At 41.0% G+C, this 27,142-nt stretch overlaps 2 protein-coding genes across 2 annotated transcripts in view; both read left to right on the top strand.

The window, feature by feature from the left end:
- Positions 1 to 6,555, top strand: part of ADAMTS19 (ADAM metallopeptidase with thrombospondin type 1 motif 19) — a 219,024-nt gene extending 212,469 nt beyond the window's left edge. Inside the window, exons 22-23 of the mRNA XM_081135323.1 lie at positions 2,793 to 2,970; positions 5,152 to 6,555. Of these exons, the coding sequence (XP_080991449.1) occupies positions 2,793 to 2,970; positions 5,152 to 5,303 (330 nt within the window). The 3' untranslated portion in view covers positions 5,304 to 6,555. The remainder of the gene's footprint in view (positions 1 to 2,792; positions 2,971 to 5,151) is intronic.
- A 5,903-nt stretch (positions 6,556 to 12,458) lies between these two features.
- MINAR2 (membrane integral NOTCH2 associated receptor 2) lies at positions 12,459 to 25,718 on the top strand. Its single transcript, XM_081135540.1, has 3 exons — positions 12,459 to 12,813; positions 20,695 to 20,919; positions 24,274 to 25,718. Exons 1-3 carry the CDS (start codon positions 12,637 to 12,639, stop codon positions 24,451 to 24,453), a joined length of 582 nt encoding a protein of 193 aa, XP_080991666.1. The 5' UTR covers positions 12,459 to 12,636; the 3' UTR covers positions 24,454 to 25,718.
- Positions 25,719 to 27,142: the final 1,424 nt, after the last annotated feature.

Below are 27,142 nucleotides of genomic sequence, written 5' to 3'. Positions count from 1 at the left end.
TTCTGAGTTGTAATATGTCTATAGTTACTTTATTGAATTTTTTATAATTCTAAAAAATGATATGTTACTTTGGTTTTTTCATGTCCTATGGGGTTGACAAAATTAATCAGAAGTTTCAGGAATGGTCTGTGACTAATTCCTGGGCTTCAATGACATAATTGCAAACCTTCTCTACTGATTAGAATGAGTTCATCTATTATAAAGCTTCTGTGTTGTTTTTTGTGGCTTTTTGTTTATTTGTTTGTTTCTCAAATATTTCAAGATATACTTAAATTATAGGAATAGATACTAGAACGATATTTTTTTCATATTAACCCCTTAAAAGTTTTTAGTTTAACTATTTTGAATTTTCTTGAAAATATTTTTCTAAGAAGCATGTCTTCATTTATATAATTATATCCATTTTATAGAGTGGTATTAAGATGCTTTCAAGGAAGAAAGACCATGTCAAACAGTTACTCTTATAATAGTTTTTAGTTATAATAAAGCTTAAACTGAACTGGAAACATTCAGGTCCTGTAGAGGTTAACAAGAAAAAATCAGATTTAAGGCGATGTAACATTCCAGTTGTCTTTCTTTAATTTATTATCTCCAGAAAGCTAAGAATTCATTAGATACAGAGAGAATATTATGCAGAAATATTTGCAGAATAAATTTTTGAAAGATCAATTATCTATAAAGTAGGTTAAAGTATGTAATGCAGTGCATGTAATGGCATGCACATAAAATTCCATTATTCTTAGTAAGCTACCTTCATACCTGACGTGTAAGTTTATTCCTGAAGGTGGCATAAAGTGAGTCTAATTTCAAGAGATTTACTATCTACTAGAAGAAAGAAACTAGATGTATTAGAATATATTAATCAGAAATAAAAAAGGGCCCAGCTGGCGCGGCTCAGTGGTTGAGCACCAACCCATTAACCAAGGAGTCAGGGTTCGATTCCCGCTCAGGGCACATGCCTGGGTTGCGGGCTCGATCCCCAGTAGGGGGTGTGCAGGAGGCAGCCGATCAATGACTGTCATCATTGATTTTTCTATATCTCTCTCCCTTCTTCTCTCTGAAATCAATAAAAACGTATGAAAAAAATGATACAAATTGAAGTATGTTAAATACAGAACACATACTATTGACCAGAAGTTTCCAGACTCGGGCTACAGAGTAGACTCAACTAACTTAGAAATTCTAGGCCTTAAACTCTATAACTTTTCAAAAAAATCTCCAAGTGATTCTAAGGGATAGCCTTAGGTATATGGATATATAGTTTTAAACTATAAATATGCGTAAGTAGTTGGGATAATTGTGGAACACTTAATGGAGGCAGTGGATTTGAGACTGTGATTTGAAAAAGCAGCAGGCATTTGGAAAGGAGTAATACTATGAACACAATTGTAGATGTGGGAATAGAAATTGTATGGGCATGATTAGTCTATAAAAGAGCAAATAATTCCTAAAGTGAAGGGTGGAAAATAGGGTTGAGGAGGTACATAAACACCAGCTGGGAGACTCTGGGATACCAGGCTTTATCTTGGAGGCAATGACTCAGTGACCAAAGATTTTTGTCCAAGGAGATTATATATGTAAAGCAATCTTGGGAGAATACATATTCAGTGTTATTAAGTGGGACTGATTGGAAGACTAAAGACAAAGTGAACATTAGTAGACTAGGCTTGAGGTGAAAAGGGTTTGTGTAGAATGCTTCTTGCGCAAATGAAAAGAAGAGCTGGGACCCGTGATAATGTAAAGGAAGAACTGATAGCAGAGAAAGTGCGGTCCTAATCATGACTTGGTAAAACACAATGGGAAAAAGTACATTAAAACTGTATGCCTGTATATCTAAAAGGTGACAATCAGATAGTATTTACCAATTTTTAATTAGAATACACTAAGATCATTTGGCTAAGATCAATATGGGTAAATATCATATAGAAAATAATATGACTAGTAAAATAAGTCATTATTTTCAGAAACCCAAGCATATTCCTTCTCTCACATTAATTGTGATACCATAAAATCATTTTATTGTCTCAGTCAAAGAGGCACCAGCTTATTTGTGTAACAAATTAAATCTGGTGATACATGGGGACCCAAGAGACTTCTCTAATAAAAGGCCATTGTACATCAAATATGTTTTTCTTTGCAAAATATCTTACAAAATGAAGACAAACTACATTTATGAAATATAAGGAACCCATTAAAAGGCTATTTTATTAGAAAAATCCAGATTATCAAATATTTTTGTTAGCACAATACTGGATGTTGTGTCACCTGCCGAGAAAGAGCAGCTGTTTCTGTAAGGCCAGGTTGATAAGCCGTGCTGAGACTCCTGATAAACGTTTCAAGGCCAGGGCAAAGGGAGCAGAGAGACTGCGGGGCTGCAAGAGGCATCCAGCTGCGCGGCCGGGCGTCTGCTAACTCTGGAGATCAATGACTAAATTAAAAAATAGCAAATCAAGGTTTTGTTGCAAACTTGATAGAACTTTAAAAACTGTCTGCCCAAGTGCATGTCTGATGTTAGTCATTCTGTTCCACCCCAACGGATACTCTGGGGCTTTCAGTGTCCGTCTGGACTCGCCTGTGTCCTGCATTGCCCCAAGCTCTGCCTGAGGTCAGCCAGGGGGCACAGAACACTGGACCCAAGTCTGAGCATCGCCCTTTCTAACCCATGTTTTGCATCAACTCTGGATGTTGTGGCTCATGTTCAATTTTAAGAAATACAGGGAGAAGGTGGCTCACAGCCTAGAAAAGAGAAACAGCAAAAAGGACTTTTAACAAGCCTTCTGTATCTCTCCTAGTGCTCAATTACCTGCGGCAAAGGAATGCAGTCCCGGGTTATCCAGTGCATGCATAAGATCACAGGGAGACATGGAAATGAATGTTTTTCTTCAGAAAAGCCTGCAGCATACAGACCGTGCCACCTTCAGCCTTGCAACGAGAAGATTAATGTAAATACCATAACATCACCCAGGCTGGGTAAGCAGACCATAAAAGGGGATGGTTTTGAGAAATATGGAAATACTCATGGCTTCCTCTATGTTGCATATCACTTTCAAGCTTAGTAATAAATGTATACTAATTAGTTTGGTCCTAGCTAAATTGACTCTATTTAACTGTGGTTTAGTCTGAATGGTCAGGTGGGTAAAAAATCCTAAAGACTAAACTATTTTGACTCCTGAAGCTGTCTACTCAGAGCCAGACCCTGGAAATACGAATGTCACACCACCCAGGGTCATCATGTAAAGGGTTGAAGGCTATAACCACGTTTTGGGTTCTGACAGTCTCATGGCAAAACTATCAATTAAGGTACTGCCTAGTTGAAAGGTAGGTTGTAGTATGTACCTTAGATCTCTCTGCTATTAGCAACCTTCCTTGTGATCCTGGGTACAATTATCCTTTGGAGAGACTTAGAGTAATAAATGGCTTTCAAGACGAATGGGTGCATGATCTACACCACCAAACAAGAGGTACCATTTTTTATACTTAAGGACATAGTATTAAATACAAATAACTACTAGTCACATTGATTTACATAGACTTTTATGTTGTAAAGTGCTTTCATGTGGATTCTCAATTCCCGTGGTTTGATCTAATCCATCCTGAAGAAGTAGAGTGTGTATTTTAAGTAAATATAGTCTGCACTTGCATAACAAATACTCATGAACAAATTAGCCTTTATGTCTGTGGCAATCAGTGGCTTTTACTGCTTCCTGGCCATTGTTGAGTTCATCTATGTTTAACACCTTCAGTTTTGATCAGTGTACATCAGCTTTAGGGGAACAATTTAATCACAAATTGTCATAGATACTTTTCCAGGCATAAAGTTCAATCAAATGGAAAAGGTTTTGTTCGTCATGGAATTACAAAAATTCTTTTTTTTTTGAGCCAAATAATTAACATTTCTAAGAAATAATCAGTTCAAGTAGAATTAAGACTTGTTAAAACAAAAAGTTAAGCAACCCTTGAGCAAATGCAGCTAAACCCATGTGTTCAGAAACAACATAATCCCTTTCTCCAGCAATTACTTGGGGTTCTGCTTGAAGGAGGTGGCAGAAAATCATGAATTAAAAGAATTTAATTAAAATTGCATTGTTTTGTTTATTATTTTTTGAAGGTGTACCTCCAAACACAGAAGCACAGTGATTGGGAAATCTAAGGTTTTTAAGTGTAAAATAATAAATCATATTAAAATAGTGGCAAAAGAAAGAATTGTAGCAGGACTGACTTTTAATACGCATGCCAGACACACTATTTCTTCAGAAAACCTGATACCAAATTTACACAACCAATTTTTTCATATCAAGTTCTCATTTCAAATACTTTAATGCTATAAATTTCAGTTACATCGTAAACAGCTTTGATTTTAAAGGTACATTCAATCATTATCCCCAGCTATCCCACTTGGATGTGTTTGAACAAAGAGACAAAACAGAAACAGACTCGTAGATGGAGAATAGACTGACAGCTGTCAGACGGGAGGGGATTTGGGGGGCTGGGTGGAAAAGTTAAAGGGATTAAGCAGTGCAAATTGGTAGTTACAGAATGTAAACTACAGCATGGGAATATAGTCAATAATATCGTGATAACTATAGGGCCAGCTGGGTACTTGAAACAGGGGGGACCACTCTGTAAAGTACATTATTTTCTAACCACTTTGCTCTATATCTGAAACTAATACAGAATAATATTGAATGTAAATTGTAATTAAAATATAAAAAAGAGGAAAGAAAAAAAAAAGTGTGAGCATATTTTTGTTTTGCTCTTTTTTTTTTTTGCAAATTCATCCATAACAATACTTAATATTTTTCATTCCCATAAAGGTAGATATATTGAGCACATTTATTTGTCTTTTTAATTCTTTTCAACTAAAAATCCGGAAGAAAATTAAATGAAAGCCATAAAATTGAACCTTAAGAGTCATTTGCAGGACAACTCATTGAATTTGGGATATCTACTTTAATGTGTGAGAACATTATTTATTCCCTGTACTCCTTTATATCAAGGTGTGTGTGTGTGTATCTCTGTTTTAAGTTCCAGAGGTAATATAAATTAGTGAAAGTAAGTGTGCAAAATCCCCACTTACATGATTGCTCTTTGCCTCTGCTCCTGCCACCGGGATATCCACGTGTATTGAGTTCCCTGTGTTCTGCTTCACAGCTGCTCTGACTTTCAAGTGCCTGGGGGATCAGTGGCCCGTGTACTGCCGAGTGATACGCGAGAAGAACCTGTGCCAGGACATGCGGTGGTATCAGCGCTGCTGTGAGACGTGCAGGGACTTCTATGCCCAAAAGCTGCAGCAAAAGAGTTGACCTCCAGCAGGCTGGCTGGCTCACAGCTCTTTGCAATTACATTATTTATAAACACACACACTAGCATGTTTTTCAGACCAAATATTATCAGATTACATATAATTTAATCAAATTAATTTATTTGGGGGCCTACCAAACATCCAATATGGTGTTTGTTTTGGTAATACAAACATTGTGATTTATACTATAGGGCTTCATAAGTAATTTTATATGAATAAGTTGGATCCAGTTACCAGAATGAAAAGGAAAGGAAAAAAAGAAAAAAAAAAAAAAAACCAACCCTAAGATTATTAGGCTTAAAAAAATTTTTTTTAAGTTAGAGCTGTCTCTAAGGTGCTACTCTCTCCCCAACAATACCATTGAGTTATGCAGAATGTATACTAATTTAGCGTAATAGTTTAGCTCTCCACAGGGAGAAATCACTTGTGTTTTGGTGTCCCGATGCAGAATTCGCCCAGTTTCTGTTCTCTGAAGGAGGTGTGTACACATAACAAATCTCATCGTGCTGAACAGGTTTTTAGAGAATGTATTATGAATTTGGTTCAGATTTAGAGACATCTATAGGAAAAATTCTACTGTAATTATAACCTTATTTTAATAATGGAAAAGAAAAAGTCCAAATAGAGACTTTGATCATGTTCATGAACATGTACTTGAACACAAGTATTGTAACAATGAAACACTGTAATTAACGATTTACACTGAATCACCATTGCACTGTCTATAGAGTGTAGAGAAACCGTTATGAAAATGGTAACATCCTACAAAAATGTGTATTATTTTAACATGTTGTCATTAGATTTTAGCTTTTTTAAATATTTTGAACCAAGAAAGCATTGATCCATCCATTTCCTTGTATCTTTTTAGCAGATTTTAAAAGAATATAGTACGTAGCCTCACAAATCATGATGAGAAAATTTACTAAATAGTTTTCAGCCTTTTCCCTAGAAACAAGGAAAAACAAAAAGCTGATGATACTGTGGTAGTTTCATTGTGTTTTTTCTTTTTTAAAATTAAAACGTTTTACAATTCTGTGAAACGTTAAAAAAAAAAGCCAGCTTAAATTTTTTCTTGTGAGAAAATATTGTACATGATTCACATGATTTCCTAGATTTTTTTTCAATAAAATATGTGAAATTTCCTGTTGGGAGGCAATTCTTCATAGGTCTCTCATATTTTCCCAAGTCTTGGCACTGTCTGCTTTGTTCTGGAATATCTTCTAAGGGATGTTTGTGTAGTGAACAGCCTTGGAAGATAAAGTTAGTGTCTCTCTTTGGAGCAAAGGGCAGATGTGTTTATTTCTCATTATAAAAGTTTCACATTCCCTAAACTGGGGTCCCTCACCTGTAATACAATTCTCTGCATGCAAAGGTATCATCTGGTGGCTTCCATTGAGATTACCGCATAAAAGCCCTCATTCCACAGATCATGGAACCAAAAAGGGGAAGAAGGGTTTTTGCTAGTTTCTGTTTTGTTTTGTTTTTCACATTAAATTTGTTGGGATAACATTGGTTAATAACATTATATAAATTTCAGGTGTACAACTTTATAATACAACATCTATATACTATATTGTGTTCGCCACCCAAAGTCTTTTGAGTATGTCTATTTCAAATAGACCTTCCAGAATTAGGGAAATTACTATAGGGTAGATCCAGGGGTCTTGGGTCCACTATAAGACAGATTTAGGCCAAAGCTTGATCAAATGATCTGACCTCCATAAGCTTTTGCTCTGACTGTGGGACTGCAGTGGAAACTTAGAGTCACCAGGAATTAGTTTAGAGTCAGTAATCCAGTAATCATAAAAAAGAGTATTTTCCTTTGTCTAATAAACATTTCCCATCAGGAAAGACTAGAAGGTAGATTAACAATATGGGTTTGGACAGTACAGCAAGATCTTTCCTCATAGGGATCTAGCCTCCCCTTCATGCAAGGAGTTCTGCATCTGTGAACCTATTCTCACATGGAGTTTGATCTAGGAATGCAATTCCCTGCCGTAGTGAGTCAAATCAGACTTCTATTCACTAAGACTAGAAACTAAGCTTATACAAATACAAGACTTTAGTAGAATGCATATTTATTTCAGTCCTAGGACTCCACGATCAATTAAGCAATACTAAAAATCTTTGCAGGTCAAGCCATTCCCTTTACCCTTTTGACTCTGTGCCCTTTATGGTAACCATGCTCTCCTGGTCTTTGGCAGTGGAATGCAGCCATTTGGTTTCTGCCCTTAAGAGATTCCATATTCTCATTAAATTCAGGAAGCCCAGTTCAGTGGCAGCATTTCCCAGTGTCATTCCTGACACTTAGAGAATGGCCACTTGAGAGTTCTTTAAGGATTCCAATGCTGCCTTCAACAATGAATTTTTCAAAGCCTTGGTGAAGGGAGTGCCCTCTAGATACACTTAGGGGACATATGGGACAGGTGGGTGAACACATCTATCATATTAAAACCAATCTCCCTTAACATGTACATACTTTCCTCTATAGGTCATTATAGCAAGGAAGTTTTAGCATCTCAACTTCATTCATTGTGGGCCACCATTGGGTCCAGTTTTCAGATAAATTGTTAGAATTACTTCCAGCCACATGAACTAACACTTTCCAGAATCTCTACCTAGTGAAGCCATGTCGAAAACATTTACCCTAATTCAAGATTGTATTCCTTCCATCTTAACATAACCCTCTGAAGAAACATCCCTAAACATATACCTTGGGTTTCAGTAAATATAAATTAGTGAAATCTTGTAATCCCTTTGACGTGTACGGTACCACCTCACAAGTCACACTTTTTGCCTGGCCCCCTTGAGTCTTCCGGGACTTGATCTGGATGTGGATTTAGAAGACATGACAGATGGTGTAACATGAGCGGCAGAGTTAAGGTTTAATTTCAAGATAGTCATATAAGCCTTCTGGGCCCCAGCCTAGACCTGGAGCTGTGACTTTAAAACCTCAGGCTTATTACTCTCTTTCTTTAAGTTCTCCAGCCTATAAATCAACCCCCCAGGCATTATTCCCTTTGTTTCTATGAAAAAGTTCTAATGCAGCAGGTACTTGGTAACACAGAACCTTGCTTTCTACGGGCACTTCACTCCAGATGACTAGAGGTGAGAATTTAAGGGAGCATTTTGGCACTGTGTGCCACGGATGCCCAGGGTCCCACTGCTACTGGAAACAGGGTCACTAATGCCATTGAGGCTAGTCAGAGCAGAGAACAAATTCCAGATTTCATTTCTTAAATTCTCTTCCTTGGAAACATTTATTTTTTGTACCAGTAATTGTCCCGGTTCAGCCAGCCGAACAGTGTTGGAGTGTTACGGGATAACAGATTTGAATTCACACATCAGGTGGAGCTGGGGAAGGTCCATAGCAGACTTGGAGAATCAGGAGTCACCGATCGAGCTGAGCAGGCACAGCCGGGTAAGTGTGACTATGAAAGTTTAATCTGTAAAGATGTCTATGGGATGCCATTGCCTCTGTGTACTTTCCTCCTTTGTAGGCCCACAGCCTAATATCTGGTAGTGGGTCTAAGTTTGCTGTTAGTCAACAGGTCTGACAGTTGAAAGAAGAAATGGGCGTGGAGCTCAAGAGAGCAAAGGCCACGTGGAAACTGCCAAGTACCTATGCCTCTGTCTGTCACTGCATCTGATTACAAAAAGACCCAGATTAATGGGTGCTGCTTCCATTTTTGTCTTTCAAATGTAATGCAAGTTCCTCTTTTGGCCAATTCTAATCCAGAATCATACAAAGAAGGGGATTCTGGGAAATGTAGTTTGCCTTTTGGCTATAGATGGCTAATGTGATTTTAATTTTTTTTCAGTTTGCTTTATATCAGAGACACCTGAAATGAAAATCCATGTTCTTACTCTCTTAAAATAACAGTGAACCTTTTTAAAGTGCTTATCATGTGCTAAACATTCTGTTAACCACTATCCCTATTAAACTTCACAGCAACCTTGTCAGATACCCAAAGTCTCCACATTATAACAGCAACCTGAGGCTCAGAAAATTTCAGTAACTTGCCCAAGAACACAATTTATTGAATGTAATAACGCCACCAGGACTCCAAATTCTGTGCACTCAATTACCCTGATTGCCTCCCTTGTTCAACAGTTTTAAAACTGTTTTATAATAGGTGCACGAGGATTTATACGCTCATCACAGGCTTTCTCTGTAATCTTAACTTTCCAGCTAATTTTGAAATTCTCTCAGTTAATTTGCTGAATCCCAACTGCTCATCTGGACATTGTACAGGCTTTTCAGCTGAAAATACTTTCAGGTATTTCAGTTGGTTATAGGTACAATTTAGAGAGAAGGAAAAGGGAGGGAGGGAGGGAGGGAGGGAGGGAGGGAGGGAGGGAGGGAGGGAGGGAGGGAGGGAGGGAGGGAGGGAGGGAGGGAGGGAGGGAAGGAAGGTGAAAGAATGAGAAGAAGGAAATGAAGTTAATATGTAGACAGTTTTGCCTAGTGAACCATATTTAATTCTACATTTACAATTCTCATGGTTCAAAAGACAATAATTCTGGGTCCAAATCCAAGAGCAAATGATACTTTTATAAAAATTTTCTGTGAGTGAAGCCAATGATTACCTGTGTGGGAAGGGTAGAGATGTCCCAGAGATCCACATTTCCACCACACTGGCCCTGCAGTCTAGTTCTTTATTTACATATTGATCCTCGTTGAATGAAAGTATTAATGACAGTAAAGTGATAGAAACCCTAAGTCAATATTTGTCCGGTTACTCTCCGGTAAAATTTTGAAGACTTAAGAAGAAAACAATGAAATGGGTGTTATGTGATCCAATAAATTTGGGAAAGGCTAGAGTTAATAAAGGAGAACTTTATAAAGTCTCCAATGTGAGTCTACATTAAACAGAAGGGAATACAGAGTATGATTGTGGCACTGGATTCCTTTTTCACTGAGCATGGTTGCTTAGAAAACAGGGCACCAAGCCATTTCTTAAATCACATTTATTTGTATTATCAATTTCCAACCAAAGTAGAAGCCCTTCTTAGGACTGGTGGAGACGAAAAACCATCATTATTTATTGAGAAAAAAGTGTCATGAGGGTCTTTGGAGCTGATTCATGTGAGGAAGGAAGCGTCCAACAGGGCTCTTCCTTTGGAAGGAATCGCCTAGTGCAGAGACTCACAGCGGAAAAGTATGAAGTACACACTCAAACACAAGACAGTAAGTGAGAGTATAAACAGATCACCCGAAGATTTGAAAGGAAGGAAAATTCACTCCTACTAAGGAAAATATGCAAAGGTTTTGTGAAAGAAAGGCGAGGCATTCTCCATGACTGGTCAAGGGGGGTTGTTAGGTGGTCAGTAGCCAGGGCTGTGGAGCAGTGTCTCCAGGCAGGAGGACTGGCACAAGCAGAGGCCCGGGGTGGGGGTGGGGGGGGTGGGGGACCGCCAGTAGCAGGGGAAGGAGGGCAGAGATTGATTTCTCGATTGTCAGTCGTGTAGGCTACCCCTATAGGGGTAGTAGTGAGAAACAAGAACTGATGGTTTGGGGGTGAGGGTAGACAAGGATGGTGGGGTAAGAGAGAGAGTCTGAGACTAAACTTGAAAAAAATTAAAAAGAGAGACAGTATACAACCCTCTGGGCACCCAGAGCATGGTGGAGGGATCTAAAGGAAGGAAGCCTGAGGAAAACAGGGCTCATTTCACCCATCTCATACTTTGGCTAAGGAAAAGGTCTGGCCTAATCAATATATTTGGACCTAAGTTCTGTGTCTCCACTTGCCAATATAGAGAGCCAAAAAGAAGTTAGGTTCTTCCTAAAGATGTTTGTTATTCCCCAAAGAATCTTTTAGGAAAAGCAAACAGCCTGAGAAATATTTGTTCATTAGATATATTCTGGCAGCGACCAGAAAATTCCAGAAAGTACCAAGCACATGCACAAACACATAACACACTTGGTTCTTGAAACACTTGAACTGGTTATTGTCATTATGAAGTACTTTCTCCAGCAAATGAATTGATAAATCCGCTCAAGTGTATGTCAGATATTGTAAGGCAGTGATAGTGTTTGGGTCCAAATAAGCCTTATAGAAAGTATTGATTGTTTAATCCAGTTTTATAGCCGACAGTAGAACAGATGGGGTTTTTGAAACACCCTCGTGCTATAAAGAAGGTGCGTGCTCTCCAGTGTCTTGCTCAATTCGAGAACATCCTGGCTGCTGCTGCTTATAAGGCTCTGTGGCATTCTCCTGAAATCTGCAGCTGATACATTCCACATGTAACCCCCTCCCCCTGGAGGAGAAACCTTCCTGCTGAGTCAGATGGGTTTTCAGAGGTGCAAACATAACAAACAACTTACGTCTTTTAGAAACTGCTGATGTGTCTACCCTTTGCCTTCTCACAAGGGGGAAGATTTCCTCTTTCTCTAGATGGAAATCATTGCTTTCCCCGCTGAGAAGCGTGGGTTGCCTGAGGCGGAATGGCTTCAAATGAGAGCGGGTCTCCCTTACAGCCATCATCACATCCTGACATCACACGCGGTCCTGTCCGGAGCTCCACGCCACCCAGCTCCTGAGCAGCAGATGGGTTCACTTAGGGCCGCGCGTCGCCCAAACCCAGCAGCCACCTTCTCTGGTTCCAAATGTGCCGTGAGCACCGAGCACACCGCAGGAGTGTGTGCGGGAGGGGGAGACTCAGAGGGACCTCAGGCAGCGGAAGGGTCAGGCCGGACGTTGGGACACTAAATTACCTTAGCGAACCGGGAGGCAGATTCTTGCCATTTCTCTACTAAGAACGAAGCTGACAAGCTAAACACGGTTAGGTTTCACTCGAGCGTGAGCCTCTGGGAATCCAAACAGGAGAAGAAACAAGATCTTGCGTATCACATGCGAGGCTGCGTGGGCAGGGCCAAGTCAGCCAGGTAGCTCAGTAACGATCAGAGAGAAAAATTAAGGAGTCACCTCTATAGGTGACTATCCTGTGTGCTCTGAATTATGGGCTACGATCCTGAATTCTGGCAGCCTTTCTCCGAAGAATAGTTCCTCCTTGTTAACCTGTTATTTCTGCCCCTGTGGAGAGACACTGAGTACTGCACACATCTAATTTTGGCATCCTATTAATTTTAATGAGGGAAGCCCCATTCAAGCGCGCTAAATGCATTTGTGGGGGGGGGGGGGGCGTGTGTGAAAAGTAAGGCAGGGTGCTGCATGGCCTGTGTGTGGATGTGTGGATGTGTCATTTTGAGCGAGGCATCCGAGCACAGCTGAGAGACCTGGTTTCAAGTGCCAGCCCGAGAATCGTCAGGCTCATCAATAATGGACGGGCCTAAGGGGACCAGCCTCACTTGCCTTTGTTCCCTGCCGTAGATGAAGGGAGGCATGGATCTCTCGGTTTTGCCAAATAACAACCATCCTGACAAATTCCTGCAGCTTGACGCGAAGCTGTTGATGAGGAGCTCAGCCCTGCTGCAGGCCGGCCTGGTGAGGTTTCCGGGCGGGAGCTACCCCGCTGCCCAGCACTGGCAAAACCTCGTCTACTCACAGGTACGATCGGAGCCCGGGGAGCGGGCCGGGGCTCCCCTCTCTCTGCCGGTTCACATTTGTGCGAAGGGAAGGCCAGCGGGGCCAGCGAGCCAGGGAGCTTACTCCCCGCTGCCACAGAGCAAAGGCCTCTCCTCCTTAACCTGAGCCTTTGTCCTATCCCTTTATACAGATGCGAGTTCTCCCACCCCCTTACCCCCTCCAAGGCCTAGCTCCCAGCCTCTGCTTCCTTCTACAGTTTGCCCAGCCCTCATTTTACTCCTCTCCCTCAAAATTTCTCAAACCAATTTGCAAATAAGGCTCTGGAGGGAAAGTTTTGGGTGTACTCTAACCACGAAGCACCAGAAGCTTACTTTGGGGGCTCCTACACCTCATTTAGACCAACTGCCTTTGGCTTCGTGCAGGGGAGGCTCGGACAGCGGAGAAGTGGAAAGTTGATGCTGGAAGGGAAGGGGAGAGAAGGAACTCTCCGCCTTGCAGAGGTGCTGGCCGCTCTTGCAGATGCTCATATTTTTCGCAGGCGTCCGCACGGACGGGACACACCATCGGGCCTTCAGAGCCAGCGCAGGCCCGACTTCTTGCTTTCTTTTTTCTCTCGCGTCTTCCTTCCTTTCGCTGACCAGGAGAGAAAAAAGCTGTGATGAGTTCCATGTGCTGGAATCCACATAAAGGCCCTGCCTGTTGCACAGCTCGTGAAACAGGACTAACCTTTGTTTTAAGATGTGAGGGCTAATGGGGTTAAGGGTTAGTCCATTTAGAAACAGGAAGAAGCATTGCGTTTCAGAACAGATGTGACTGACCCACCAACCCCTGCAAGTCATTAAGTCCTTTGGAGTGGTTCAAATTCCCTGAACAGAAATTTGTTTTCTTTTAAGAAACAGTTGCTACTCATGAGTCCTGGTGTAAAGTGACTCCTTTGTGGTGCGTTTTGTGGGCTCCCCGGGACCTTTATCCTGAGATCATTCAAAGTCAAGTACACTCAAATGATTATGTAAGTGTTTCCTCCACCTATAAGGGTTTTAATTTATTTCCATGGTAAAGCAGCTTATTATGACAACTGACTTTTAAAGAATTGTTGCATCTTTCCTACTTGTAATCCTCAAAACCCTTCCGCCCATCAGATGCACCTTTTTGGTTATTGTTTTTGTGTTTTGTTTAGTTTTAAGCTAAGTGCAATGACATTTCTCCTTTTACTTCCTTATTGTTTATATCAAGGAATGAAATGATTTGAAAGTCAGTTAAGAAAACCTTGGCTTTCCTATGCTATGAAGTTAAGTCTCAGAAAACATATCCAAAAAATTCCTTTGAGGTTGGAACACATACATCTAACATCTTTTGTTTGGTCCTGGAGTTGACCTGTTTCCTTCATGTGGAACTTCACAGTTTCAAGCCCTGTTGAATGTTGTTCCTAAACCTGAATGAAATGCACATTTTTAAAGGGTATCTTTTTCCACAAGCTCTAGTGGGTTGAAATAGTTATTAAAGGAAAAAACCAAGGAGGTAAAAATCTGCTTCTATGTCTTTGAATAAGTTATTGGTAATTGTAAACTGCAGATAAGCTTGATTCTGTTGTCCTTCTGCCCTGAAAAGAAATATTAACGTGACTGAACATAGGCCAAGTTGCTACTGAAATAATGCATGGGGGTGTAAATCAATTACAAATTCAGGTAGTTGGGTAGGTGTAGCACAAATTGAGTAACAACAATTATATTCACTACTTCAGATTGCAATATGTCAGTAAGTAATACTTCTCTCCTAGGTTGGATCTTGAAATCTGGGAGTGATATTTTTTTAATCTGGATAAAAAATAAATCTAAAAGAAATGGACACATGAAAGTTTTAAGTAACTAATGCTAACTGGAGGAAGGCACTGTATATACCAGATGTATTGAGGTGTTGGGATACACAAGGAGGCAGTTGTCAAATAGTTCTTAATTTAAAACCCTCACTCTGTTGTGGAGACATTAAGCCAATGAGAACACTGAAAAAAGAGGTTAGAAACTTGGTTTCTTGTGTCATATCCACAAACAAGGCAGTTGGAGAGACATCTGTTGTGGCTCTTATTGAGTTCATTCCTCAGTTTATTTCCACTTGAAAAATTAGGATAATATTTATTTTACATATTTCCTTAAAAGTGAGAACAAATAAAATCTGACATAAAAATAATTGAGAAAGGGTTTCCTATATAAGTACAAGAAATGTGCATTATTGTTATTATTACTATTATTATTATCATCATTGGCCAATATTCAAAGTATATTGAAATTATCCTTTTGTTAGAATTTGGAAAACTTGCATTTTTTTCATTTACACTGTGGATGGAGATGTGTGTGTGTCTGTGTATAGATGGTGGTGTTGGAGGATGTGGCTGATACATCTGTCAAGCTATGTGGCTAGCTCAAGCAGTAGATTTTATACTCACCTGGAATCCACACTAACTTCAGAGTTGTGTCAGCTTATCCTTTGGTGTTATACCACCCAGGTGCATGGTGCTTGGGACTCAGACTACCTCACAGAATGTCTAAGGACTTAACCTACAAACATTGCTTTCAACATTGCTGGTTCCTCAGCAGTTAAAGATCCTCTGGATCCCAAATATGAAGTTGAATTCTTAAATATATGTAACATATTTATATCCACGATTTATTTTTATTTAAGCTTTTTAAAAATTCACATTTTACTTTCAGGGGAGAGTCCCTATGCCATTTTTATATGAACTAAAGCATATGGTGCAGAAAGAAAAGTGAGCACTGAGGTTCGCAGGCATGCCAGTGAATCCTGTCAACTCCCTTCTGTGCAGATACACAGGTCACCCGTATTTGCAGAGAGCATGAGCAAATATTTCTTGATTCTACTATATTTATGCTCCTTAAATTCTTTCACTAGAGAAATAAAGAAACCTCACAACAAATTTCATCTCAGTGCAATGAGCAAATTTTCTCCAAAATCTAATGTTTCTGGTTGTTAAAATTATTTGGGGCATGTATCTGATGAAGGCATTTGGAATTGTAGTCTACATATTTCTGCCAACCCCTTTATAAAACGAGGTAATGAAAGGAAAAGGCTGTTTTTTTAAATTTAGTTTAAATGATAAAATATGTTTTTGCAGATATTGTGGTGGGCCTTTTTTCTGATTAGTAGTTAAACTTCAGAATATTTTCTGACTAATCTCTTAGCTATATCTTTTCCTGGCTTCTGTCACATCTGTTTCAGAAACCAGGAACATTCCACACTAGACCTGTGAGCTGGAGCGAAAGGCCAAGGGTAAGAGGCTCTTCTCCCCTTGACTTTTAGACAATTCTCTTTACTGGGCTCATTTCTTAATCACCTTTCCTTGCTTGGCTATTGTATGCCCATGAAAAAGAAAAGAATTCGTTGAGTATCTAGCCAGGCTCTGCCACAGTCTATCATTCTGGTAAACATATATACATATATACATTACATATAGGGTGTCCCCAAAAAATGTATACACACACTTTGAATAATTATAAAGCAATGTTTATTAAAATACATTTGGGTTATCAGCTGTTAAAGTGTGTATACATTTTGGGGGGAATATATTCCAAAGTGATTCTGAGATGCCACCTTCCTTGAAGGTGGGGAAGACTGACCAGGATGCTTCTGCTTTTCCATATCAGAAGTGGGCCCTCCTTCAAGCCTATATAGGCTTCAAAGTTCACTCCTGCTCATGGATATTTGGAGGCCTAGAGTTATTGTGTTTTTAATTTCAAACAATCAAAACCTTTTAGGGGTAGGCTTGTGGTTTCTTTGGTAATAGATATCTTACAAAAAATTAGTATGTTATTTGTTCATGTAATCCTTGCTTTTCTGCCTCTGTTCCTCTATCCTCTGACTCAAGGACAGCCACCTGGGGGCTGTCAGGATTAGTTATGAAACCACACCCTTAACATGATCTTTACCCTGAGTCACTTCATTCAGCTGAGACATTTTAATGGGCTTTTTTGGCTCAATGCTTTAAAAAGAAAAATCTTGTATCAGTGTTTGGGATCTATAAACAAATTTTAAACAATAGAAGGCATAAAATTTCTAAACTCTCTACTCTTATTTTTTCTTGCACACTGTCCAGTTCTTTCTCTAATTTCATCTCTTTCTTGTATTACACCAGTGCTCTGATTTTTGTAGTATCGTTATATGTACATGAATCCTCTGATAATTTCTAAGTATTTCTCCTAGAGCTACAGGTGGTTAGATTTCAGTGGCCACAGATGATACTTTTACCAAATGGTTTTCATTGTAGGATGTGAATAAGCGTCATTCCAGCTTCTGGTATCACTTTATCTCTTTCCACTACTTGACTGTTAAGCCAATGCTACACATTTGTGGAATTTCAAGATACCACTTGTGTTGTTAGGGAGCGTAAAGTCTGAGGAAGGGCAGGTGTGTTTTGGGGGCAGCTCTTTTCCAAGAAGTCACCCAGGGCTTCAAGTTCTTTGTTTTTATAGCTCTGCCATCTCAGACCCTAGCTTACAGTGACACAAAAGATGCAAAAATGAGGAAAAGTGAGCCAAAAATCAAGATTCAGGCTTGGAAGTTATTTTGTCCATACATAATCAACGAGAAAACAGCTAGCCCCAGCTTAAATTCAAGACAGACTGGAAAGGCAGTTATCCTGTGTGCTCAGGAAGAAAAAACAAAATTGGGCACCTTTAACCAGTCACCACAGCACCCAGCTCTCATTTGTTTATGTTTACCTGCTATTTTTTTTTTTTTTACATTCATTCACTCTTATTCTTTCTGAGTCCTTATGTTTTTAGGTATTTCTCTTGTAACTATTACATAATTGAATTTAATGTTTAAGCTGAACTGATAATCTCTGTCATTTAAATAGAGGGTTTAGTCTATTTACATTTAATGTGATTATTTCTTTCTCTTTTTTTTCCCATTTTCCTGAGGTCGCCCCTCCCGTATTCTTTGTTTTTCTTGTCTTGTTTTCAACTTTGTCTTATCTTTTTCCTGCTGCTCTACTGAATTAAGCAATACATATTTTAGTAATATTTGTCCTCTCACTGAAATGATTTCTTAGTGCTCTCATAAAAAAAATACCTGTTAAACTTGTTACTGCTCAGTGTTTTAGCTTTTTATTTTTTTTAAAATCATATATTAGTGATTATTATTTCTATTCTACCATAAAATCAATGCTTCCTTAGGTTCATACATATATTTATTAATTTTATTTTTTTACCTTTTCATTTTATTGCTGAGGATTCCTTTTTGCATTTTAATTTTTCTAGTATTAATTTTATTCTTTCTAAAGTACATTTTTTTTGAGATTCCTTCTTTATTGGCCTACTAATTACATATTCTCAGTTTTTGTCTAAATATGTCTTCTGTTTTACTCTTTTTATTGAATGATAGCTTACTTATACATAAATAGTATAAATAATAAAGTATATAAAGAATAAATGGACTAGCCCGGCTGGGCGTGGCTCAGCGGTTGAGCGTCGACCTAGGATCCAGGTGATCAGGGTTCAACTCCTGGTCAGGGCACATGCCCGGGTTGTGGGCTAGGCAGCCCATCAATGACTCTCTCATCATTGATGTTTCTATCCCTCTCTCTCCTTCTCCTTTCCTCTCTCTGAAATCAATAAAGATATATTTAAAAAAAACAAAAACCACAAGAATAAATGTACTAAATAATGGTTAATGCCAAAAAGTCTAGGTAAGCTTTAAAATATTACTTTTCTTACGCAAATATTTAAAAATATAAATTATTTTAGAGTCCATATAACTAAAATAATGGAATTACTATTGAGTATTCCTTTGCTAAATATAATCTATCTAAATTGTGGGTGAAGAATTGGAATCAAATACATTCTTCTTTACTTTCTTAAGCTATTTGAAAAAATGTATCAAAATGCAAATTAACCCCAACCATAATGAGTACTTTTATCCAGCCACCAAATTCCTAATAAAGCTATTCTGTTAATTTTCTAAACACATGTCATTCAGGCATGAGATTGTCATGCAACGCATAGGTAAATGGCACCATGTGCAAGGAGAAACCTCCGACTTTCAAGAATGTGATTTAGAATTAAGGGCTTGAATGTCTTTCTAGGATGTAGCTCTGATTATTTTCCTATATTTTGTATACTAGTTTATCAAGGTCCTTATACATTGTAATAGAGTATATTATTTTTTCTTTCCCCCTGAAACTGTTTCTTCAGTTATAGAGCTTCCTTGTTTAAGTAACTCAAGGAATAGCCTAGCAGGCAAGAAAACTGACGAAGCCACTTTATCAATGTCAGAAGAATTATTCCTCTTCAAAAATGATCAAAGATATCTAGCCTTGAAGAAAAAAACTTGAATCAGAATTATGCTAATCTGAAATGATCTAAATTTCATATCAAATTGTTTTTCCTCAATTCAGAAACATTTTCACGAGTCATCCATCTTAAAGACAAATGCTGAGTCAAGATGATTTATTATTTCATTGCAAACTTCAGTATTAAAGAATATAAATTGGTTTTGAGCAGACCAACAACCTAGTAAAGTCAGAGAAGATCTCCAAGTTGATCTCTAATTATATGAAAAATGTATGGATTAAGAAAATTAGGAAAACTGAAGACCAAAGAGAATGTGAAAGGTTTTATATAGATGATTTTTTTGGACTTCTAGCCATTTCAGAAGGAAACTGTATGTGATATTAGTTTACAACTTAGCTTATATAAGTACATATTTAACATGAGCTACATACCCCAACAGATGCTGAGGGAATCAATCTATTGATGAGCATAAATATGACTCAGAGGAATATTTATTGCTATTATTGAATCTTCTGTTTCAGATGACTAAAATATGTGAAATACATTTATTTAAAAAATTGCTGTAAATCAATGAAATTTGCTGCCAGTGTTTAAGGGTTAAACCTAAGTTTTCTAAAAATTAACTGATGTGGAATTCCTCTCCCTTGATGCCCCATGATAATGAAGCGTTACACTATCAGTTTTATTTGTTTCTTCTCAATTATATTTGGCCAGTGAACACATTTTAACTTAAAAATTTTGTACCTTCACGACAGTTTTGTAGTCACCAGGGAAAAAAAGCAAAGTAAAAAACTGTGGCCAAACTAGACCCAGAAAAGCACACACTGTATGATTCCATGCTGAGTTACACTGGTTGTACTTGGGCAGGGAGGGGGATAATGACTGGAAGGGAGCATGAGGCGTGCTGGTCATGCTCTGTTCCTTAGTAGAGTCTTAGGTTTATTTGGTTTGCGAAAATTTATTGAGCTATACATTGATGATATGTGTACTTGTTTTTACGCATATTATGCTTCAATAAAAACATTTTTTAAAATCTGAAAGTCAATATTAGAGCCATCTAATAGCCAGCTGCCTGTAGACACATATAGGAGTGCTATGCTAAGTTAGACCGCTTCTCCAAGATATCTGAAATAGGATTCCCAAGAGAATTTTCATGAAAGCCAAGGCATGTCTATAAAAGGCCTTTTAATCTTGACTCTGCTGGATTAATAGAGCAATATTAAATATTATTCTTATCAGTCATGGAATGCACAGATAGAAATGAAATGTCATTAAATCTCAATGCCAGCGAGCTGGGGGAAAAAATGGCTTTGTTCAGAATTCTATTTGAAATAAAGAACAGTGTCCTTTCTCCGTAGTGATACAATAGCATTTTAATGAATGATTACTGAAGCCAAACAAGATCACAGGCAAAGAAAGAACTGAATTAAATAGAATTCTAGGTCAAACTAGACCCCAGAACCCTTTCCTCCTTCACTGTCCTAATCTGTTGGGTTTCCAGGCAGAATCAACACATTTTGGGGTACGGTTCTTTCTCATTCCATTCTCTGCCATCAGTGGCCCGTTGGTAAGAGAAGCCTTGTCTCTATGCCTCCTACAGAGAGAAAGGAAGATCGCTGCTCAACAAATGAGGGGGTCCAGCTCGAAGGGTACTGTCTCCCCAGAGAGGCCCCCAGCGTCTCTCTCGTCAGTTCTGAAGAACAACCCACTGTATGGTGACGTGAGTTTGGAGGAAGCTATGGAAGATCGGAAGAAGAGTCCTTCGTGGACCATCGAGGAATATGACAGGCGCTCCCTGCACACAAACCTGTCTGGGCATCTGAAGGTACCCGGGGCAAAGACTCAGCGTCTTCGGTTGATGGGGAGATGAGCTCCACACTCCTGAATGACATAGGCATGGAGGTGACAGGCAGTCCTCCCCGGGCGCAGAGTCTCCAGGTGTCAGGTCACTTTAGCCTCTGGCTTCCCTTGTTCTCGCCTCTGTCATTGTGTTTATTTATTTGTTTTGAGTTTTGCAACAAATCTGATGTGGCACAGAAACAAGGTTTGCCGGAAAGGTAATTTTTGAAAATTAATTTGCTAAATGATGTATGTTTTCCCCTAGTTGTGTGACCACTGTTCCTGAATACTTACGAATTTCTTATTCTACATGTATTCAAAAATATTAAATGTTCTGACTTCGGCACTGTGCAAGGCCGTTCTCATCAAAAATCATTTCATTTCAAGCCCGCTCAGTGATTTAAGATTGCAGACTTACATTTTGGACTCTTTCCTGTGTCTCAGTAACAAAACAAAACAAAAGCATTTCAACACAGGAAAAGTATGCAATGAACTCATTCACCCAGCTTAAACCCAGCTTAAGTCCCCCTCCCCTGTGCCCGGCGTCACCCGTCACATAGAAGACCTAGAAATACCTGAAAAGCAGGAGAGCGGCCCTCTTTCCTGAGCAGACTGGATTCCTGCCCGCCCCGGCTTGCCTCCGCTGCCCCGGGGCCAGGAAGGCCTGACATTTTCCAAGTACCCCTTTGTGCACATCTGTTCATACCTTAAGCAGCCAGAGACTTTTTCTTTTGCAGGGGACAGCCTTATGCCCTCTTAAAATCGTACACTTTTAAAAATCTCCAATGTGCACTCCTCGAAATAGCTTACTGTCCAGAGTCTTTGAAGTTTCTTAATCTCCTAGTAGATTAATGTATCTCTCCCTTAATGTAGTCTCTTTTCCAGAAAAGTTTCCATAACAAATGCTCCCCCATAGCAACAGTAATCATGTGTTTTTTATCAGGAGTCTGAAGATCAACCTCTAAGAAGTCACCACCTACAAGTAGGAAAAAATGTATCGATTTATTTCACAAACGTGTCTTGACTGTACGCGAGAGCCCCTTCTGTTCTCTTTGTCGTTTACGTGAATGACAGGGGACTGTAAAGATAAATATTATTGTCCCTGTTTTCAAGAAGTTCATTTAACTGAGGAAAGAAACAAGCAGTAACTATAGAACAGGGTGGAGTGACAAGGCAGAGAGAGAGGGTCCTGCCCGGCGCCGTAGGAGGTGATGTGCGGATTCCGAGGGGAAAAAATCACATTGGATCATAGAAAAGCCTTCAGGAAAAGTTAATTTTTGCTGAGCTTGAAGGACGGGGAGAGTTCAGAAGATATCGATGGCCTGCCGAGTGTGGGGTGGGGGTGGGCGCTTCCCTCAGCCATAGGAGAGAAAAGGCACCGATAGGAGAATGAGAGTCGGTCAGAGCAACACGCAGCCCAGTGTCGCTGCAGCTGCAGAAGCAATACACCGGCGGGAAATCAAGGCCAAGAAAGACTAAAAGAAAATGCGTGAGTGTCGCGATAAGGAAATTGAACGTTATTGGCAACAAGGAGGAACTGTTTGTTGGACGATTCCATGAGTTGTGCTTAGGAAGATCACACATGAGGACAAGGGCTATATTACTTTACCCAAACCAGGGTCTGACCCACCCCCGCCCCCACCCCACCCCACCCCGTCCTCTACACAGAGTCACTAACCTCAAAGCAGTAGCCCCTCGGGTCACAGGCTCATTTGCAGACCTCATGATGCTGTTTTTCAGCACTAGCTGTTCTTGAGGGATACTTCTGGAAGTGATGACTTCTGTTTTGATTTCAGTTTCTTCCCGTACCTCATGAATTCAGCTTCTCCCATCACCTTCCCTATCCAGGGCTTTTAATTAGCAGCCAGCTCCCCTAGCTTACTTTCTGAAAACTTTTCACCACTATGGGCCGTAAAAGTTTGAAGTTCCCTTGGCTACTCTCATTTTTCTAAATTGCTAAGAGTTTATAAATAGGAAAGGAGAAAAGCAGCCCCCTATTTAGCTATGAAGGGAAGCTGGGAGCAGAATGGAAGAGAGGACTGTCCCCATTGTGGAAGTTTGAACGGAAGATTGGAGGCATTAGCCTTGCAGGCAAAGCGCAAGCCTCTGATCAGGACACACACAAAGTGAAGGACCAGAGTAGAGCAGACAGATTTTAAAATCGATCTTTTTGCACAGGTCATCCAAATTTTATTTTCATACTCTAGCTTTTCTAGAACTAGATAACTGAAGCTAGTAGCAGTGTAAGGGAAGGACCGTATTGCAGGGACCAGAATCCCCCCGGCCCCCCGCAGGCACCCACATCGCTCTCCTAGCCGCACTTCGGTGCATCTGAAACTAGCGCACTGACCCCAGAGCTGGCCATGGACACTGGCTGACTTGAAGTCCACTGAGACTAGAAAGTGAGAGAGAGGGGAAGCAGTCCAGCCGCAGGCCGTTGCAACAATCCAGATGAGAAATCATGAAGTGGGTTTTTGAAAACAGAGTTTAGCATTCACCATAAATTGGTTGTATGCTGACCGGAATCCAGACGCCGAGTCTTTAGCACTGAACCAGAGCTGGATATAACAGGAGAAGACGCTTTTTAAGGCCTGAGCAGCAGAGTTTGCAGGTGCTTTGCTGGACATAGGAATGAGGTTGTGTTGAAGACAGTTCTGCCCAGCTGAAACGAAGACGAGGCCCGGGACGGCGGCAGATGTGGGGGGTAGGAGCTGATGTGGGGAAGGACACGTCGGATCCTTTCTTAAGAGCTCAAACAGGGCCAAAGTTTCTGCACACCGAACACACTGTCGCCCTCTGCAAGGGGGACCGGCAACCCGAAAAGCGTGGAAGGGACCTTTGACTTCTAGTCTTACGCCTCCTGCATGGAAGTCAGCTTCTGGATTTACCGAAAAACTCACCAAGCATGTTCATCCCAGCCTTGCCGACAAAATCAAACCTCTAAGGCTCACCTAAAGCAAGGGAGGAATTTTAATTGTATTTCGACTGACTAACCTGATTGACACGCACTGTTTATGAGATATAAGAGGTGCATTTAAATAGGCTAAAAAGATGACAGAAACACTCTTGTGTGAGCAGTTGAGTCAATAAATCACGCAGGCCTCCTGATGACTCTCAGGCTCACCTCCAGCTTGGAGCTGCAGGGCCCCGGGGCCGCCAGGCGGCTGTGCTTGCGTGTTTGTGCCGTTCAGGGGAGCCTCGCCTCTCTCACCTGAGTCCTGACACTTAAGCCTCAGCCCAGACAGTGCGAGCACCGACCTTCAGCGCCTCTGGCAGTGTCTTGTCTGCGGTCGTGTGCTGATCACTGATTGGGCCTGTTCTCCATGTAATTTTCTTTTAGGAGAATCCTAACGACCTGCGGTTTTGGTTGGGAGACATGTACACGCCCGGCTTCGACACCTTATTGAAGAAGGAGGAAGAACAAGAGAAGCATTCGAAATACCGCCGAATAGGGCTGACGCTGCTCCTGGCTGCCTGCGTCTTGGTTTCCATAGTGACTGTTAGCATGTTTCTCACCTGAAGAAACTGCCACAGACACAACCGGTTGAAATTTCTTAAAAATCTTTCCAAATAAACATTTACAGGAAAACACGTTCAGGCGGCGTGGGTGCGTTACTGAGCGTACAGTTCACAGGGGATCGTCTTACAGGGTGCGGGTTTTACTGGGTGCGGGTGCTGCCCGGGAGCCCCGGCTTTCCCTGCCCCGCGTCCTGGGGCCCGGGTAAGAATCCAGCCCGAGGCTTGTCCTTCGGGAAGAAGGAATTCTGGGGATCGAAGCCACAGAAGCCACCGTGCACAGCCCAGACCGAACACCCTGATAGAGAACAAAGCATCACCCGCAATGGCCAACAGCTTTGTCTTAATGCTCAGACTGTATTCGCCCTGTTTTTAAAGCACCGTCACCTTGCTACGCCCACCCCCCTGTCAGCACCAGGGAGGTTGAGAGGATCACGGTTTGGCCAAGGGCCAGGCGTACAGGGTGAAAGCTTGTGGCGCTGTCTGTTGGGTTGCGTTCCACCGTCTTATCTCCCTTTATTCCCGTTTAAGCCAGGAATAAACGGGGAAGCGGGGATGTCCCCCGCGCGTATTGCTGTTTCCCCAGCAGCCCTCCGGAACGCCTCGGGTTCCGGCTGTCGGGTCGGTGGACCTGAACTTAGGCGGGCGGCGGTCACGCAGTGAATCACGCTGAGGGCCAGCTGTGCCCACTGACTGATCCAAATCGGCCAGCGTGACCCCCGGTGGCAGTCAGTAAGTGGCCTCACCAGCCGCCACGGAGGAAGGAAGCCCCCAGAAAAGCAGAGGAAAACCTGCGAAGAGAACAGTTGGAATCCTAACTGGATTTTGCTGGCTGTTGACCCTGGGCAAGGTTTTCTCTCCCGGGAGGGGATAGTACGTCTTCCCGGCGAGGCTTGCCCGCGGGCCGGCGAGACGCAGGCGGGAGCGGGGCCCAGCGAGGAGCTGCCGTGTGCTCGTTGCCCGCACCCTGGGGGCGCTTATGGTGCCTGCACATACCTGGGGCCCCGGCCCTGGCCACAGGTGAATGAAGCCGCCACCCTTCTCTTTCTTCTAGAACTCCCTTTCCTGGGTCTCTCATCTCCATTCCTTTCTTTTATTTCAACCCTCCACCCCCCCAATCTTGTGCAAGAAACAACAAAGGGACTTTCCTCATTTGTCTTTAGTCAGCTTTTGTCCTTTGGGGTTTCCATATTATTGTATTTCTCTTAAAGATACTTGAAATAAAGTACATGAAAGTGCAGCTTTTCTGTACAATAAAATCATTCGCACAAAATATGTCGTGAGCATATCTGCAGTCCTTAACCTCCCTCCTCCTCTCCTCCAGTCCAATTCAGAACTGAAATTAGGAGCCATGAGTGTCCAGGGGACTTGCTGAGGGCAGGTCCACTCTCACTGCGGACACCTCCTAGGCAGCCACTTAATATTACAGTTGACCCTTAAACAGCATGGGGCAGGGGTGCCAACCCCCGCACAGTAATTACTTTTACTTTTTCTGGAATCCCCAGAATCCCTTCTTCCCAAAGGAAAAATCCACATATTATTTTTGACTACAGTCTGCCCTTCGCTTCCACAGATTCAACTAGCCGCAGGTTGAAACCAGTATTTTTGTCTGCAGCTGGGAATCTGCGGTTGGGGGTGCGAAAAGACTGTTTTCACCTGCGGTTGGTTGAAGCTGCACATGTGAAACCCATGGAGAGGCAGGGCCAGCTATTTATTGAAAAAAGTCCACCTACAAGGGGACCTGCGCAGTTCAAACCCACGTTCAAGGACCAACTGTTATACCTACTCGGTTTTCAAGGCTTCACTGCCTGATGTTTGCTTCTAAGGAATTCAGAACATGTTCAAGTTTCTGCTACATGTGGAAGGAATTTGTGTCCCAGCAGGTTGCTTCTGGCCGCGTCCAGGTAAGATTCCTAAAGGCACCAGGCCCGGCACCCACAGGAGCGGAGCTGCTCACCTAACTCCTGGCCCCTCTCCCTCCCTGCCTTCTCTCTCTGGCCCCGCTCCACTCTCACCCCTGCTCATTTATACTTCAGCATGAATGAGGGTGTTACTTTGCTATTGCTCCCAGACCAAAATTCATTTTTAGCCTTTAATGTAATAACAGAATCAAACTATATTATCCCTCACTGGGTAAATGCTATGCAGTTACAGGAGGGGGAATGTCATAAACAGAGAAATACATCCCTGTGTGCACTCGAAATTGTACCATGAAAGCAGTTCCAGTTTCTGCAGTATGGGCTTTGGAAAAAGGTTCAAGCAGAAAACCATAATAAGGTCAGAGAAAATACAGAGGTGATGGCTTCAGGTAAAATCTAGGCTTTCTTAAGAAGTGCCCATCCAGAGTCAATGAGCTAATGTTTAAAGCATTTAAATACAATCTTTGTCACATAATAGGTGGTCAGTGAATAATAAGTATTATCTTCAAAGAAGTGACTATTTTAGTTACTTTTTATTCCCCCCCGCCCCCCAACTTGGGGTAAGAAAGTCTGGCTCCATAAATTCTTAAGCAATAATGGTTTAAAATAGTAACCTCTCCCATGTTCTTTAGAAAGTAGACCCCAAAAAAGCCTTGTTTTGTTTTTGTATATTGGGTTAATGTGAGGGAGGCCAAAGGCAAATAGTATGGAATATTCTAGAGGAAAGAAGTCCAACTGGATACTTTTTTAAAGTGCTACTCTTGAGAGCAGTTG

This window comes from Miniopterus schreibersii (assembly GCF_964146895.1).
Source record: "Miniopterus schreibersii genome assembly, chromosome: 4".
Lineage (NCBI taxonomy): Eukaryota > Metazoa > Chordata > Mammalia > Chiroptera > Miniopteridae > Miniopterus > Miniopterus schreibersii.
This window is presented reverse-complemented; position numbering and strand designations above follow the sequence as displayed.

Bases quoted from the DNA above. Each gene is read 5' to 3' on its own strand.
- MINAR2 (XM_081135540.1), top strand. From the start codon at position 12,637: ATGAAGGGAGGCATGGATCTCTCGGTTTTGCCAAATAACAACCATCCT. The intron at 12,814-20,694 runs GTACGATCGGAG...TGCCTCCTACAG, and splicing joins AAAACCTCGTCTACTCACAG to AGAGAAAGGAAGATCGCTGC. The intron at 20,920-24,273 runs GTACCCGGGGCA...ATTTTCTTTTAG, and splicing joins ACCTGTCTGGGCATCTGAAG to GAGAATCCTAACGACCTGCG.